General features: G+C 46.1%; 1 protein-coding gene across 1 annotated transcript; it reads left to right on the top strand.

Annotated features, from left to right (window-relative positions):
• Positions 1 to 1,289: 1,289 nt before the first annotated feature.
• On the top strand, positions 1,290 to 15,092 carry fyco1b (FYVE and coiled-coil domain autophagy adaptor 1b; the record flags this gene model as incomplete). Its single annotated transcript, XM_083690006.1, has 17 exons — positions 1,290 to 1,347; positions 1,519 to 1,625; positions 1,746 to 1,871; positions 3,097 to 3,203; positions 3,621 to 3,764; positions 4,397 to 4,487; positions 4,727 to 7,216; positions 7,600 to 7,692; positions 7,893 to 8,011; positions 8,227 to 8,394; positions 8,635 to 8,778; positions 8,988 to 9,193; positions 11,402 to 11,537; positions 12,043 to 12,147; positions 12,297 to 12,510; positions 12,764 to 12,873; positions 13,323 to 15,092. 17 exons carry the CDS (start codon positions 1,290 to 1,292, stop codon positions 13,390 to 13,392), a joined length of 4,488 nt encoding a protein of 1,495 aa, XP_083546132.1. The 3' UTR covers positions 13,393 to 15,092.
• Between the last annotated feature and the right edge of the window lie 2,090 nt (positions 15,093 to 17,182).

Here is a 17,182-nt window from a genome sequence, read left to right as displayed (position 1 = left end):
TAAACAATACATTCGACTAGTATGCACAATAAAGATGTGCTTATGGTACTGTAATAACAGTTGATGATAAATAGCCTGCAATAACAGCTGACATGTCATATGATTTAAATGGCCCCCACCAGAAATGCCCCTATCTTCTTAATACTCTGCAACCAAACTATGGTGCTTTTGCAGTCGCAGAACGTGGCTATTTAGCCATTGAGGTGTCAATCAGTAATAATCCCCGCCTCCTTGGTAACAAGTTTGTCTGTATCTGTAAACTAACTGGACTGTTTTGGAGTATTCTGTAGCTTACAAGTACGTTTCTATCTATTTCCATTATTAAATAGACACTGGGTAGTCGTTAATTGCAACCGATGGGTTGGGTTTGAATTACCGATAGGCCAATTCGTATTACTTGTTTATCGATTGCTTGTAATCTGCTCCGAGTAGCAGGTGCATGTTGCCATCGCTTATTCTCGTGAATGCGAAAATAATGTACGATCATGAGTGAAATGCTGTAACATTAATATTAGAGTTTAGAAATTCAAATTATTGACCGATACTTTTAAAAACAAGGTGGTATGTGTCAACAAGTTATTACGTCAGTGGGAAATCCCATGCCAATGATATTGGGCAATAGACGAGTCCACTACTGGATACGGTGCACACCGTATCCGATGTATTTCGTCGGTAGATTAGGCATGCAGCATGCATGCTTATGGTAGGCCTACCATTAAAGTACAATACACTTTAGATAGGTGAAGTAATAGGAACGTAAAGGAATAATGTGTCATCCACGATATAACAAAAAAACCTAATACCGCCATAATATGTGAATCGATCTTCATTCCTAGCCTATTTACAAGAGGAAAGACAAATCCTCAGGCTTGAATTAGATCATTAGATGCAATGAAATAGTCAATATAGTGAAAGGAAATAGTGGAACACGATCCATGCTGAGTATATGGCTCTGGAGATAAGCTAGTTTACATGGGGGCAAATAAGGACAGGGCTACTGTTTCCTACTATAGCCACAGACAGGCTTACCTATAGTATACTTTCATGTAGGCTTCTGTCTGTCTGGCACCACTAAACTGCCACTCCCATTTCACTCTTCTCCAAAATGATTCCACAGAATTGTTGCTGGCAATGTTCCTTATTTTAACTTTCACCTATGAAGGGGGGGTGGGAGGGGGAATCTTTAAATTGGATCATAGGACGCTGTTTTTTTTCTATATTTTGCCTCCACAGACAGTCTCTGGGACCCCTGACCCCACTCCCCCCCACCCACCCCACCCCACCCCACCATGGCCTCTGCATCTGTTGGGGAGAATCAGCTCCAGAGGATCATCAGAGATCTGCGTGGTACATACATCAAAGTCATATCTCCAGTACAGTGTAGTTCTAGACCTAGTATTTGTATGTATGTGTTTATACAGTACAGTGCTGTTGTATTATATGTTGATAGATGTGTGTGTATTCTTTGTTTGTATCTGTCTTCAGTCCGTCTGAACTGATGGTCATTTTCTTGTTTAGATGCAGTGGCTGAGCTGAGTAAGGAACACAGAGAGTTGGGGGAACCCATAACAGATGACAGCTCCAACCTGCACAAGCTATCGTACAAAATAGAGTACCTACTACAGGTATCATACTGTTATACACACACCTGCAAATGTAGAATGGTGATTACCGCAAACCGCTGTTGACTTTGCAAATGTAAGTTCTTCAACAGTAGTTTGGGTGTTTGTGTGTGTTTCTACCAGTTTGACCAGAAAGAGAAGACAACCTTTCTTGGCAACAGGAAGGACTACTGGGATTATTTCTGTGACTGCCTGGCCAAGATCAAAGGAGCTAACGATGGGATCCGCTTTGTTAAGTCCATCCCTGAGGTAAGGTAATCCTGAGCATATGGAAACACACACACACACACACACACACACACACACACACACACACACACACACACACACACACACACACACACACTCACCCACCCACCCACTCACTCACTCACATAATGCACAGTCACACTGTGTCTGCGTAATCAAGCATTATGCACATGTAGGCCAGGTAGGATTCAGGGCGTCAGTCGTGCTAACGTTGGCTTGTTGTTTTGCTCATGTCCCTGCTCCCTTGTTTCTCTGCCTCCTCTCGTGGGACTTTGAAGTGGTGAGTAACAGAGGACAACAAAGGCTACTGTACGATCTAGGGCGTATTCTGGGCTGCTCTCTGAAACATCGACATGAATTAAATTGTCTCTTCTTCTGTAAGGACTTGTAACTGAGTTTTTACTGTGGTTCAGTAGAAAGGTTATTTATATCTACTGACCAACACATTGTTTGTGTCTGTACTGCTAAGTGTTGAGACCTGGGATAGATTCTAAGAGGACATGTCTGAAGGCTCCTAGATGTTTTCTACTTGGTTTATCCAATCAGGTCGTTTTTTTTTTTAGGTTTCAGTTTGTTCAGAGAGGAAGACCCAGTTATAGCAAACTGAAGATAGATGTCCCTGTATATAAATAGTTAATAGTGCTACTGTGCTATGTTCTAGCTAGTAGCTATAAACATTGCCTTTTTATATGCACTGTTTAGTATAATTTTACCTATGGTATATACTTTTAGTCTAAACAGGTATTCCACATTATAAACAGGTTAGTGAGGTATGCTCCTGTCCAGTGTCCTTTCTGGTCTTTGATGTTGGCCACTTCGAGTAATCCTTTCCAGCTGCCATCTTAACCTGAGGAAGAGTCTCTTTTTATAGAGCAGGGGTACACTGTTTTGGGGGTTTGGTAACTGTTAGATGATGATCTTTGAACTGTGAGAGAGTTGAATACAGTATGTTGGTCACTCCACATCTATACAGCATCCACCCACCAGTTTGATGTTACTTTTTGGACGTGGTTAATTTCAGTATTTTGATCATGGGACAAATACAAGTATTGTCATGTATTACTGTAGATATGTTCATGTTACTGTACTGTTATCCGAGGGCAGATTGAAATGACATTGGTCTATTTTGTCAGTACCCATGTGGGTCGTCAAACTGGTTTGGTGTGGCAACAGAAGCTGAGTCATGTTGGTGTGGTCATGAGTTTGTGTGACCTGTGTGTTCCAGTTGAAAACGTCACTGGGGAAAGGCAGGGCCTTCATCCGTTACTCCCTGGTTCACCAGCGCCTGGCTGACACTCTGCAGCAGTGTCTCATCAACAAGAAGGTCACCAGGTAAACACACACACACACACACACAAATACACACACACACACACTCATGTCAGAATGAGCACAATCTGAAGTGCAGTAATAGCAATAGTGTCTATTTGTCATGCCATGCCATTCTGTCTGGTTCTTTTGACCAACTGGGAAAAAAACACCCTACAGATGTTTCATATACAGTTTTATTTAACTCAACTGCAACAACTGTGTCTCCATTCCCTGATCTCTGTTCCTTCATTTAGTTTTACTTCTTTAATGTTAGAGTCTACCGTGGTGCCCCTCTCATTTCCTCTCCCAGATCCTTAATCAAATGTCAGTGACTGTTTGAGTTGGTTTTAAAAGTGTGTGTGTGTGTGTGTGTGTGTGTGTGCCTGCGTGTGTGTGCGTGCGTGCGTGCGTGTGTGTTGCTTTCCACTCTCTCTGCAGTGACTGGTACTACGCTCGCAGTCCCTTCGTCAAGTCACACCTGACCTCTGACATCATCAACCACCTGTATGAGCTCAACGAGATCCAATTTGACGTGGCAGCAAGAGGTCACGACCTAGATGCAGACTGGCCTACCTTTGCCAGGTAACCAATCACCTCCCAACACATCACCTGACAGTTGTGCGCCTCTGTTGAATCATTCTGTTGTGAGAGTCTGAGTAGAGATCTACTGTTTTGTAAGGGGTCCCTAATGTAATAGATTAGGAGAAGTAATCATGAATATCAATTTGTTAGGATTTATATCATAAAATTCGATAATGGCACACTCATTAGGAAACCGAAAATGCTTTCTAAAATCCAATTATACTACATTGGCTTGTGTAAGGCCAGACTGAGCACTGTGCAAAGTCCTACAGTGTTGGTGCTTTCACCAGCAGTGGTTGTGATGATCTGAAAAAACTGCGATTCACAGCAGAAGTGGTTAGATTTTGTACGTCAGCATCTTCTCATGGTTTTTCCCTCCGCTTCTTCAGACCCACAGGGTTGTGACTTCCGTTGTTTTCCCCCCGAAATAAAATGTACTCCTATTTCTCAGAATACGACTATGGAGGAAAAAAACTAGTGGATTGAGCTGACTTGACCTTAATATTCAGGGTTTGACTTGATGCTGAAGTTGACGTTGACCTCGAAGTTGTGTTGTTTCTGAGAACATTTTACATGGTGTACAGTATAGTTATTTCTGTACATAACTTATTACGTGTTCACTCTGTGGGTAGGAGGACCTTGGGAGCTAACTCTCTCTCCCACCTGTGGAAACCTCCCAGCCGCTGCTCCAGCATCAACAGCCTGGTCAGCAGCTACTCACAGGTATGACTACTACCGCACGCACGCACGCACGCACGCACGCACACACACACACACACACACACACACACACACACACACACACGCAGGTGTATTGACTTTACTTTACATACTCTCACAGTCTCTTTATACCATAGCTCACAGATTTGTGTGCGCATTCTGTATATTCTGTGAAGCTATTCAGAAGTACATGAAGCTACTGCCTCTGATGTGACCAGATGTGTGTTTCTCCATTTTGTTAGCAGGCACCAGAGTTCCTCCCCATCCCAGACTTTGGCCACAGTCTCCTGGGTGACCTGGGAGAGCTTGGGGAGCCGTCCCCTTGCAGCATTGCAGATGACCTCCGCATCGAGCTTGACCAATCCGAGTTGAGACAACAGGAGCTGTTGGTGCGTGTGCGTGAGCTGGGCAACGAGGCGGCGGAACTAAGAGGCGTGGTGAAGGACCTTCAGGGACAGCTGCTTGCTGCCCAGAGCGCCCCCCAGAGGCAGGAGGAGTTGAGCACAGCCCAACCCTCATCCTCACAGAGGAAGCAGGAACCTGAAAAAGCCAAGCAGGATTGGGTGGAGCACTTGCAAGCGAGCAGAGAGGCGTCAGAGAGCCACCTGCAGGCCAGACTGAACATCGCAGAGAACAAGAACATGGAGCTGCTCTCCAAGCTGGACGGGGCTCTGAGTGAGAAGGGCCAGCAGACAGCCAGCTACTGCGACTCTGCCTGGAAGATCCAGGAGCTGCTCGACAAGCTGAAGGCCGCCGAGGGGGAGAGGCTGGAGGCCCGGCGGGAGAGTGAGGACCGGGCCCTGCAGGCCGAGCGGCTGGCCCAGGAACTGAAGCTCCAGGAGGACGCGGTCAGGGAGAGCCAGGAGAAGCTGGCCGAGCTAAAGGCCTCGGCCCAGGAGGAGCGTGACACAGCGCTAAAGCAGGCGGAGGAGCTCCAGGCCTCCTTCAGCAGACTCCAGGGAGCGCTTTCCCTGAAGGAGAAGGAGTCGGGGAACCTCAGGGCTCAGCTTCGAGACCTGCAGAGTTCCATGGAGGCACGCGAGGGGCAGGCGGAGGAGCTGAAGAGAAGGCTTCAGGAGGAGAGGGAGGAGGTACAGCGGAGGAGCAGCGAGCAGAGGGAGGCGCTGGAGAGCCAGCTCCAAGATCTTAGAGAGCAGCTTGGGGCCAGGGGCAAGGAGCTGGCAGTGAGCTCAGACAGAGTCAAGCAGCTGGAGGAGCAGACAGAGAGGCTGGCTGGAGAGAGGCAGGGTCTGGCCACCGGGGTGGCGGGAGTAGAAGGTATGGCCCAGGACCAGGTCAGGAGGATAGAGGAGTATAGAGCCCAGTGCGGAAGCCTGATGGAACTCAATGGCAAGCTGCTCCAGACCGTGAAGAGGAGTGAGGAGAGCACCAGAGAGATGGCCGAGAGCAGGGCAGCTGTGGAGGAGCAGCTCGCCGCCCTTAGGGCCTCAGAGAAGCATTTGAAAGGTAGAGTGGAGGCCGCCAAGCTGGGTGTGGAGGAGAGGGAGAGAATGCTTCTGGAGGACAACCAGCGTCTGGAGGACATCGTTCAGAAGGCTCTGATTCAGAAAGAGGCCTCAGAGGCTGCGCTGCAGAGGCTGGAGCAGCAGAACAGGGAAATGATGGAAGTCCAGGCAGCTGTGAAGAACCAGCTAGCATCAGCCCTGGAAGAGCTGGGCTCAGTCACAACCAGGGCTTCTGAGCTGGAGAAGAACCTCGTGGCTGCCCAGATGGGCCAGGCTGAGCTCCAGGCCCGGCTAAGGGGAACAGAAGTTCATCTCCAGGACAAGGCCCAGAGGTGTGAGGCTCTACAGGCCAGGGCTGAGGGGCTAAAGGGCAGGACTGGGGAGCTGGATAAGGAGAAGGGATCTACAGAGAGCACTGACACTGAGAAGCTGTCGATGGAAAAGATCCCAATCCAGCAGCAGCATTTCTCCTCCTCCTCCTCGTCTGAGGCCCAGGAAGCAGTCTCCAGGCTGGTGCTAGCCGAGGCCCAGCGGGACCTGAACCACAGGGAGGTGCTCAGGCTCCAGGTGGCGGTGGTGGAGCTGAGGGCCCAGCTCCTGGTGGGGGCAGAGGAGAGCATGAAGACCCAGGCCATGCAGGAGGTGACGGAGGCCTCGCGGGAAGACCTCCGCACCTTGTCAGAGCAGCTGAAGGCCCAGGTGGAAGAGATGAACCGACGGCATGTTGAAGAGCTGCTGCACTCCAGGGAGAGGGAGGAGGCCCTGGGCTGCGAGCGCAACGCCGAGGCCCAGGCTCGGGCGGGCCTAGCCACGGAGGTGACAGCAGCCAAAGAGGAGCTCCACACCCTGAAGAGACGCTACGAGGCCATGGCGATGGAGAATGGGGAGTCCAGGGAGGCCCTCCACCGGGCCAACACGGAGACGGCCGAGCTGGGAGTGCACGTGTGCCAACTGACAGCGGAGAACGAGGAGGCGCGCATGCGCTGGGAGGGCCTGTCCACCAGGCTGCAGGAGCTGGAGGAGGAGGCAGCACAGGAGGCGGACAGGCTGAACGTCAGCATGATGGAGCTGCGCCAGGAGAACCACAGCCTCCTGGAGCAGCTCCACCATGGAGAGGGCCTGCCCACGGCCATGCTGGACCAGAGGGGGAGGCTGGCCAAGGCCCAGGAGGAGGCTAAGGGACTGGTGGAGGCCAGCCAGGAAGAGATCCAGGCTGTCCGGTTCCAGCTCAGCAGCCAGGCCATGAACCACCAGAACCAGCTCCAGGTCAGTCAGAGGCTAATACATAGAAATAGAATATCTAGAGTACATACAATAGATAACATAGATAGTAGACAGATAGATCCTATATGTTTCTCTGTGATCCAGTCTGCCCGTCTGCTCCCGACCACAATCAGCTCTTGGTTATTCACTACCAGCACTTCATTTCTGGCCATGAATGCCATGTAGCATGACATAATCATTGACGCATTTCTGACTAGTACATTATATTTAGATCAGCCTTGAGATCCCTTTTGTGACCGTGAAAAGACGACAGTCATTAACAGTCTTGGCCCGAAGTTAATAGTTGACTCCCCCTCTAACAGTATGTGACACTGTTTAAGCGGGTAAACCGTGTGATGAAGTGGTGTTTTTGCATCTGCACCCAGGGTGTGAACGAGGAGCTGCAGTGTGTGAGATCACAGCTGGGGATGGAGCTGGAAAAGGTGTCCCTCCTGGAGAGCACCCTCAAACAGCTGGAGGTGAGAGAGAGACAGTGCCACCAAAATTACAGTGTTATTGTGTGGTCTGGGACGGTGCTCACATTGGCTCACATTGCCTGTGTAAACACATCTACTCTGATTTTCCCTGCAACGTAGTTCCATTCAAACACAGAGATACTTTGTATTTGACCAGACTGACCAGTAGTACAATTTGTGTACTTTTTTTGTTTCCATTGCAGACTGAAAACCAGGGCTATGCTAAGGCGATAGAGGATAAAGACGCCCAGATAGCCACGTCGGAGAGTGTGATTCACCAGAGTGAAGAGGAAGTGAGACATCTGAGAGGCAGCCTAACTAGGTGAGACTTCTATTCTGCATCAAACAGTGAAGATAATATCAAACTACAGCAATCATGCCTTAGCTGTATGACGTTTGAAAAGCTTTACTGTACACAGATAAATTGTAACTGTGGTTCCTTGGAAAATATTCAGTTACACAAGTTGTCACATCTTGCTGGCTTAGAGCCGATGATTTGTATGCATTTAATTCAGATTGGTTAACTAATCCTGTCAGGTCAGAGGAGGGCCTGGCCGTGGCTCAGAGGGCGTGTCAGGAGCTGAGTGACAGTCTGAGGAAAGCCGGCGTGGAGAAGCAGAGCGTCGACCTGAGGACATCTGCGGAGCTGGATGACCTCTACCGCACCAAGATCAACCTGGAGGAGAGGCTCATAGAACTCATCAGGTCTGCACTCTACTGTATTCCACTGTACTCTACTGCACTCTACTGTACTGCACTCTACTGCAGCCCTCAAAAACTGATCTAGAACCAGCTGTCTCCATGGCTTCACCGTGACCAAAATAACTAAACAGTCCTTGGAACAGTTTGTTAAGAAAATAAATGAACCGAGATGCCGTGTTTCTGTTTGGTTTTGGCTGCTGAACATGTCAGAGCCTTACATTTGTGTTGTGGCGCCCCCTGCAGGGAGAAGGATGCTCTGTGGCAGAAGTCTGACGCTCTGGAGTTTGAGCAGAAGCTGCGGGACGAGGAGCAGACGGAGAAGGAGATCAACCACTGTCTGGGCTGCCACAGCCAGTTCAGCTGGTGGCTCCGCAAGCATAACTGCAGGTCAGTCACAGACAGTCACTCCTAGTGACATGGGAACCTCTGGAAGAGTCAGTCATCTACCACATAGTATCATATGTTACTACTACTACCACAACTACTACTACTACTACTATTTCCATTTACCACTACTTTTACCACCCCCTCTATTGACACAGCTATAACTCCTACTAGCATCAGTTATGATGAAGTATACCCTTGTCTTTCTCTAGGCTGTGTGGGCGTCCCTTCTGCTACTACTGCTGTAGCAACACCGTAAGCACCCAGCAGGGCGGCAGCAGAGAGCGCTGCTGCAGGGACTGCTACACCCAGCACAGTGCTGTGGTAGAGCGCCACCCGCAGGAGGAGCTGGCCAATGCTCCAGACACACCCTTCAGCCCACTGCCCCAGCCTTCCAGGGCTATGCCCAGTATCTCAGGTGAGAAGTCATACTCACAGGTATATATATATATATATATATATATATATATATATATACAGTCATGAGAAAAAGTTAGGACACCCCCCAAAATATTAAGTTATTCTCTTAAAAATATGGACATATCAATATGTTATCTTCTTTCTAACAATGTCTATAGATAAAGGGGATGTAATTGAACAAAAAACTATGAAAATGTAACTTTGTAATCATTTATTTAACGAAAAATTAACAATAATGCCAATTCCTACTGAGGAAAAAGTTAGGACACCCTATGCCCTAATAGCTAGTATTGCCCCCCTTGGCTGAAATAACCTCAATTAGACGTTTCTTATAACTGTCTACAGGTCTCTGACATCAATTGGGAGAAAGTTTTTCCCACTCCTCCTTGCAGAATTCTTTCAGCTGTGTGATGTTCGAGGGGTGTCTTGCATGCACAGCCAGTTTCAAATCAATCCACAGCATCTCAATAAGATTAAGATCCGGGCTTTGACTTGACCATTCCAGAACTCTCAATTTATTTTTCTTGAGCCATTCCTTGGTAGATTTACTGGAATGTTTTGGGTCATTGTCATGTTGCATGGTCCACATCTGCTTCAGCTTCAACTTTCGAACAGATGGTCTCACATTTTCCTCAAGCACCCTCTGATACAATACAAAATTCATAGTGGATTCTATGATGGTGAGCTGACCAGGCCCTGCTGCAGAAAAGCAGCCCCAAACCATGACATTTCCACCCCCATGCTTCACAGTTGGTATGAGGTTCTTGTTCTCAAATGCTGTCTTGGTTTTGTGCCAAACATGTCTACTCTTACTGTGCCCAAATAGTTCAACTTTGGATTCATCTGTCCAAAGCACATTGTTCCAGAAGTTCTGGTCTTTCTCTAGGTGTTCTCTGGCAAACTTTAGTCTTGCCCTGATGTTTTTTTTTTACAGCAGGGGTTTCCTCCTTGCACACCTCCCATGTAATGCAAACTTGTTCAGTCTCTTTCTTATGGTGGATGCATGTACTTTGACATCAATTGTGGCAAGAGATACCTGTAGGTCTCGTGATGACATTCTGGGATTGTTGGAGACTTCTTTAAGCATCTTTCGGTCAGCTCTTAGGCTGAACTTGCTTGGGCGGCCTGACCTGGCCATGTTGGTGGTGGTTTTAAATGTTCTCCACTTGTAAATTATTTTCCGGACAGTGGAATGGCCAATTTCGAATAGTTTGGAGATCTTTTTATATCCCTTCCCAGACTCATATGCATCTACAATTTTTCTTCTGAAGGCCTCAGAGAGCTCTTTTGATCTCGCCATGGTGATGCAACTCACTTCAACAATCAAGAGCAAACCAAACTAAATATCTGAGGCTTAAATAGGACAGGCTCCTCCAAAATCCTCTGTAACGATGTTCTAATCATTTGCACCTGATGTGGTGCTCTTTATTATAATTTTAGGCATTTTAAGTGGAACTAAATGTGGGGGTGTCCTAACTTTTTCCTCACAAGAAGATTGCATTTCTATTAATTACATTTTACCAATCATTTTTTAAATAATTTGTTTCAGTTGTATTTGTTTAGTTATATTACCTCAATTTTTCAATATTGTTCAAATGAATATCAAATGTCCATATGTTTGAATATGTTGAAGAAGACAAAGGTTTTCATAGGGTGTCCTAATTTTTTCTCATGACTGTATATATATATATATACATACACACCAGGGGAGGCCGGTGGAGGTAGAAATCAGAGGATGGGCTCATTGTATTTCTCACATTGTATTGTATATCCACACATTTATGTTTATGTGTACCTGTGTGATGGATCACACGCACTTCTGCCATAGATTGAAGACAAATCTCTTCAGGCTACATCTTAACTGTCCCTCCTAAAGACCTCTTCATCCCCACTACCCCTCTGTACAAGTTTCTCTCCTGTAAAAAAACCTAAAAAAAAAAACCTTTTTCTTATGATGACTGATGGATAGATGATTCACTTACTTAAACAAATGTATTTGTTGTAAGTCGTTTCGGATAAAGGCGTCTGCTAAATGCCATAAATGTAAAGTGTAAATAAAGCCTCCACTTTCTTACACTCATGCATTTGTATACAATGTCCCGTCTTATCACAAACTGATATTGACTGTGTCAATATTATCAATGTAAAAAGGTGATGAATTCCTCCTGATAGACTGTCTGTGTGTTTACCTGTTTATCCGGAGCAGACCAGAGTCCAAAGCCCGATGACGGGGTGTTTGACATCATCACAGAGGAGGAGGTGAACGGCGTCTACGACAGTGACTCACTGTCCTTCACTACCGCCTACACTCCCAACAGGAGCCAGCAGGGGGAACCAGAACTGTGAGTAGCTCGAAACAGAGACCAAAAACCAGACAGACAGACAGACAAACCGGACACTCAGGGAATAAAGAGGTCACAGACTCACACACAACATACCAAGATCATGCAAACATGACACACAGACAGACTCTGACACACAAGCCGTGCCACATTTTCACACAGTCTGTTTTAATAAAAAAAGGCTGAACGGATCTTTCTGAAAACTGGCCTCTATTTAGTCTGTCACCACTCGAGTGGACGAGCCAAATCGCCTTGAGAAATATTCAGTAACGGCGGAGAAACTTATGACAGGAAAACCAGCCTTTTTTCCATTGCAATGTCCAAGCAACTCGGAAGCATATAACAACCATCCGGAGATTGCACAATGCTCTGACGTTTCCCAATCACAGATCGCACAGAAACTGGAAATGAAGCTAAGGCAGCTCTCTAAGCCAACACACACACACACACACACACACTGTTCGCAGAGCCCTAATGCGACTGTTGTTGTTGCTGACCTCAACAGAAACAACAGTGCCAGTGCGGGAGACGGTACGTCTGAAGACACTGACGACATCAGTGCCTCGGTTCAGGATGCGGAGATCTGCCTTCTCAAGTCTGGAGAGCTCACGTGAGTTTGACCGTCACTGACCGAGAGACACAAAGTCTTTTTACTGGTCGAAATGTGTTTAGTTGGGTCTGCTCGGCAAATGTCTGTTCTGCCCACTGATTGTGTCGGTTGGTTGTGACGTGACTTTTGGCCTCTGTGCTCTCCCGTAGGCTGTCTGTCCCTCTCACTGTGGATGACATCACTGAGTTTTGCGACGACACCTCCAGAGAACTCTTCATCAAGTCCAGCTGTTACAGTACCATCCCCATCGCCGTGGGTTACCCCGGCCCCACCATAAGCTGGGTGTTTACCTCGGAGCCCAAGAGCATCTCCTTCAGCGTGCTGTACAGGGAAAACGCAGAGACCCCGCTGGAGCAGGCCAAGGTGAGACACGCACATGCACGCACACACACGCACGCACACACGCACACATGCACACACACGCACACACACACATGCACACACAGGCATGCAAACACACAAACGTACACACACTCACACACACAGAACGTTCCCCTTCCCAACACACACACACACACACACACACACACACACACACACACACACACTTGCTGTCAGGTGGTACTTTGCTGTTCCCTTCTAAACGTGCATGTCTCTCTGTCCTGTATGTCTGCAGGTTCTCATTCCCCTGACACGTTGTAACTCTCACAAGGAGACCATCCAGGGGGAGCTGAAGGTCCGGAATGCTGGAGAATACACACTCGTGTTCGACAACTCCTTCTCCAGGTCTGACTCCCTTATGTCCAATCAATCAGTCAATCAATCAATCAAATGTGTTTGTATTGCGCTTTTTACATAGACAGAAGTCACAAAGTGCTTTATAACAAGAACATTCTAAACAATAAATACAATACAAACAATATGAACTAACAATACAGTACAATACCAATACAGATATCTGATCTTGTACTGATCAACAGCCTACTCCCTATCTACCTCAATAAGGGGAGGCGGGTGGAGGTAGAAATCAGAGGAAGGGCTCATTATAATACATGGAATGGAATGAGGAATGGTACAATGATTTCTACCTCCACTGAGTGTGTCTAGACTTTGCCATTGTTTCTGTTCCTTAACCATGTTTTTTTTCTATATTGACCTGCTGCACTTATTTGGTTCTGTTTTATTCGTTGAATCTGTTCCCTCTTGTTCTGTCCATCCCGCGTCTGTCTAACCAGGTTCATCTCCAAGAAAGTGCTCTACCGCCTGAGTGTGAACAAGCCTGTCGTCTACGATGGGAGCGACTGACCGCGACACTGGAGTGGATTCTTCACAGGTCTTCACTCTGCTGCCTACAAGTCCTCTCTCCCCCCGGTGTCCCCTAGCTGTGTGAAACGTGTGGTTTGTTAGACTAGAGGCCAAGTCCTACTGTTCACTCACGGTACTCATGTTCATTAATACAGTACAGCCCCTAATGTCAAGGGGGAACTCTGGCTGTGATTCAGCGGGCACGGTCTGAGACGACTTAATACAAGGCCTTGACATTTGGAAACATCTCCCTTAGCTGCTCTTTCATGAGGTGTTTGTCCACTATGCATGAATCCTGATTCAAGGGAGAACTGTGTTGAGTTTGGTAGTACGAGAGAAAAGGACATGTGTGAAGTCAAAACACTAGTACATGTTCATTCAATGAAAGCATGCACTACCTATTGTAAACGGTTGGCTGTACGAACTTTATATGTACTGTACAGTGGCCTCTGCATAGAGAATGTGAGTATAATCATTGCATTGGCTAATACAGACTTCTGTTAGATGCGTTATCAATACGGGTTTGTGACAAGCCTATATTGTTAGGTTATTATAAGGGCTTTAATATTCAGACTATGCATGGTGTCAAAAGATATTGCTATCGAGGACTTGCCTCACTTGAGTGATTGTGTTTCTACTGTACATGAGCAAGATGATGATGACTGTCACTTTTTTTTTTTTTTAAGCATTTAAGATGATAAAGAAAAATTTGATATCATAATGTTAGTTTTCACATGTCTGCAGTGCTTAGACTAGCTAGCTACAACCGTGAGCCCATTGTAAGTGAACACTGATGTAATAGCATATGGATTAGGGCAGTTTATCCATATGTTTCACATATCCAAAGCTAATGCTAACATGGAAATTGGCCTTCAACTTGCCTCAGGTCTTGTAACTTGATCCTGTGGTAAAAGTTAACTGTGGGTTTTGAATGGTGGCCTCCACAGAATTAGAATATGTAACTATGGTGGCCTCTCTGTGTCAGCCCTGGTTATGAGGTTTCATGACCTTACTGACAAAATGGCTGACAGGAGGTAGAAATTGGAGGACGGGCTCATTGTAATGCATGGAATGGAATAAGGAATGGTATCAAACACGTGTGTTTGATACTATTCCTGAATGGAATGGAATGACATCTAACACGCTTGTTTGAAACCTTCTTCATTCCATTCCATGCATTACAATGAGCTTCTACTCCTCCTCCAGCAGCCTCCCCTGGCTGACACACAGGCCCACTGCACTACACAAGGAAAACACGTCTTCCAGGGTTTGTCAAAGAGTTTGTGACTGACGTTTGGATTCATATTTATCTGGATTCATATTTATTTGATACAAATTATGAAATAAAATAAAAAAAATATATAGAAATTATGAAATGAACTGCAGGCATTTTTACATTATCCAAATGAGAGAAATATTTTTCTGAATATTGTATTGCCAAAAAATAAATGTCTATTTTACTGTCTGTACAAAATGGGAAATTATATTTCAGAGCATATCAACATCTCCAATGTAAACAATGCACTTTTCAAGGGCTATTTTAAACTTTATACCAGTTTTGCAGTGTGATTATGTATTGTAGAAGACTATTGCTGAGTTTGTCAGAAGGGAACAAACGCCCTCTGGCTTCTCTGTAAATAACTGTCTACAGAAATTACATAGATGATGAATGATTGTGAATAAATAAATTAGTATTGTGTGATTCCTAATAAATGTGTCTGTTGTTTTTACTCGATCGTCAAGTCAACAATCTGAGGCAATTTTGTACGCATCTTCTTGTCCTTATAGGTCGAAAGTATCCTTTTAACCCCACCCCTTAACACACACACACACACACACACACACACACACACACACACACACACACACACACACACACACACACAGGGTTAGTGACTAAGGTAATGTAGATTCACATCACTGGCATGCCTCTTTCATTCTCCCAGGGCAGGGCAGTGACAGCCTGTGCGTGTGTGTGTGTGTGTGTGTGTGTGTGTGTGTGTGTGTGTGTGTGTGTGTGTGACTGGTGTTTAGACTGAGGTGTCCATCTGAGAGACAGTGTGTTTATGGTGCAGAGGCCAGGCTGTTTCTCAAGGTTAATGATCTCATTGTAAATCATGTCACATCCTTCTGCTCTGCTCCTCTCCTCACGCTTGCCTGCCTGCCTCCACTGATCTGTGATTTACACTCACACAGGCGGGGAGGGGGGTGGGGAGGGGGGAGCAGCTTGTGTGGGTGTGTGTGTGTGTGTGTGTGTGTGTGTGTGTGTGTGTGTGTGTGTGTGCATGCTGAATGCCAATGTGGACTGGAGATGGAAAATGCACACACATCTCAGACATTTACACACCCAAACACAACACATGCATATAAACAGATAGACACACATACATACACACACACACACACACACACAAATACACACAGTGCTGTCTTTCAAGTAGCATAGGTAAACTGTACACACACAATCATTTTTTAGACCAATTTACACTGCAAGACACACCACCAGTTCAGATGTTTCATCATAATGGAAGCAAATCAGCTGCTTGGTGACCCCCATGGGAATAGGGAGCCCAGCATTTCTGCCATAGCTGGGGTTTAGCTTGTTAGTGTTAGCGTGTTCATGGAGAGAGAGGGGGAGAGAGAGAGAGTAAAAAGGTTGTGTGATTGTCAGCATCCGCCACCTTGAGCAGTAATAATATCATTTTCTTGTCTACCAAGCTGTTCAAATCTGGAGTGGCTGACACACACATGCACTTGTACATAATTACTGTGACCAAGGGGATCGCTATACAGTAGCTCTCCCCTCCTCTCATCCTCCCCTCCTTTCCCCCCTTGATCCATCCTCATCTCTATGCAGCTTTATGGTAAACACTCTGAGAGAGGGCAGGAGAGGTGTTTTTTGTTTTAAAACCTGATAAAGAATTGGGCAGGGTCCAACCTTCATCCCATAAAACAAAGGGAAACATTGTTTTTTTATTGCTGGAGCTGTGCCGATTGTCAACCTCCCCCCCCCCCCGCCATCCATCATTCACCACTAAGGGCATTAGTCACTTTGGAAAGCACTAGGAGTATTAGATCTTATTCTCTGGGCTTAGTCTTAGGCAGAGAGAGAGGGAGAGAGAGAGAATGAGAGGTAGTAGGCAGCCATCTTGGATGTGTTATGACCAGAAATGTGACATAATAAATCATGTACCTAATGGCTTCCTGTCCCTCAACTCTCCTCTCCTCTCCTCCTGAGTTCAATGCCAGAACCACTCCGCCAGATGAATATGTGACCATGTCAACATCAAAGAGGGATGTATTGAAATTATTATAATCATGCTTGTTAAGTAGGGCATGTATTCAGAAATTCTGCGATACAGAGACGTTTATTTAACACAGAATAGGCTGATTTAGACTGTGAATCTGTCTGAAATCCGTCTGTGTGGATATTTCCATTGCTAGCACATGCTGGCTTTTGCATTGGAGAATATGCTTTTAGGCTGATAAAGCGGTCAGGTGGTGTGTTGTAATATGATGCCAAGGTGTTGGATTTGTGCCTGTAGTTATTACTTCCTACCCTGAGCGTCCACTAGGGGGCAGTGTCACCTATCACACACTATCACAATGTCGCATGACAATTATTGTTTGCCTTCAGTAATAAACTGAACCAATGTATGCACAATTTGGTCGTTTTCAAAATTTGATTTCCATTGGAAATGAATTTCTTGGTCAAAATTCTAACTAATTTGACAGAGACCCAGTTTATGTTATGTCTACTGTACACTATACCATAAGCCACAGAGTCAGA

Source organism: Argentina silus, assembly GCF_951799395.1.
Source record: "Argentina silus genome assembly, chromosome: 18".
Classification (NCBI taxonomy): Eukaryota; Metazoa; Chordata; class Actinopteri; order Argentiniformes; family Argentinidae; genus Argentina; species Argentina silus.
Note: the sequence above shows the minus strand (reverse complement) of the source record. Positions and strands in the feature narration are given on the sequence as shown.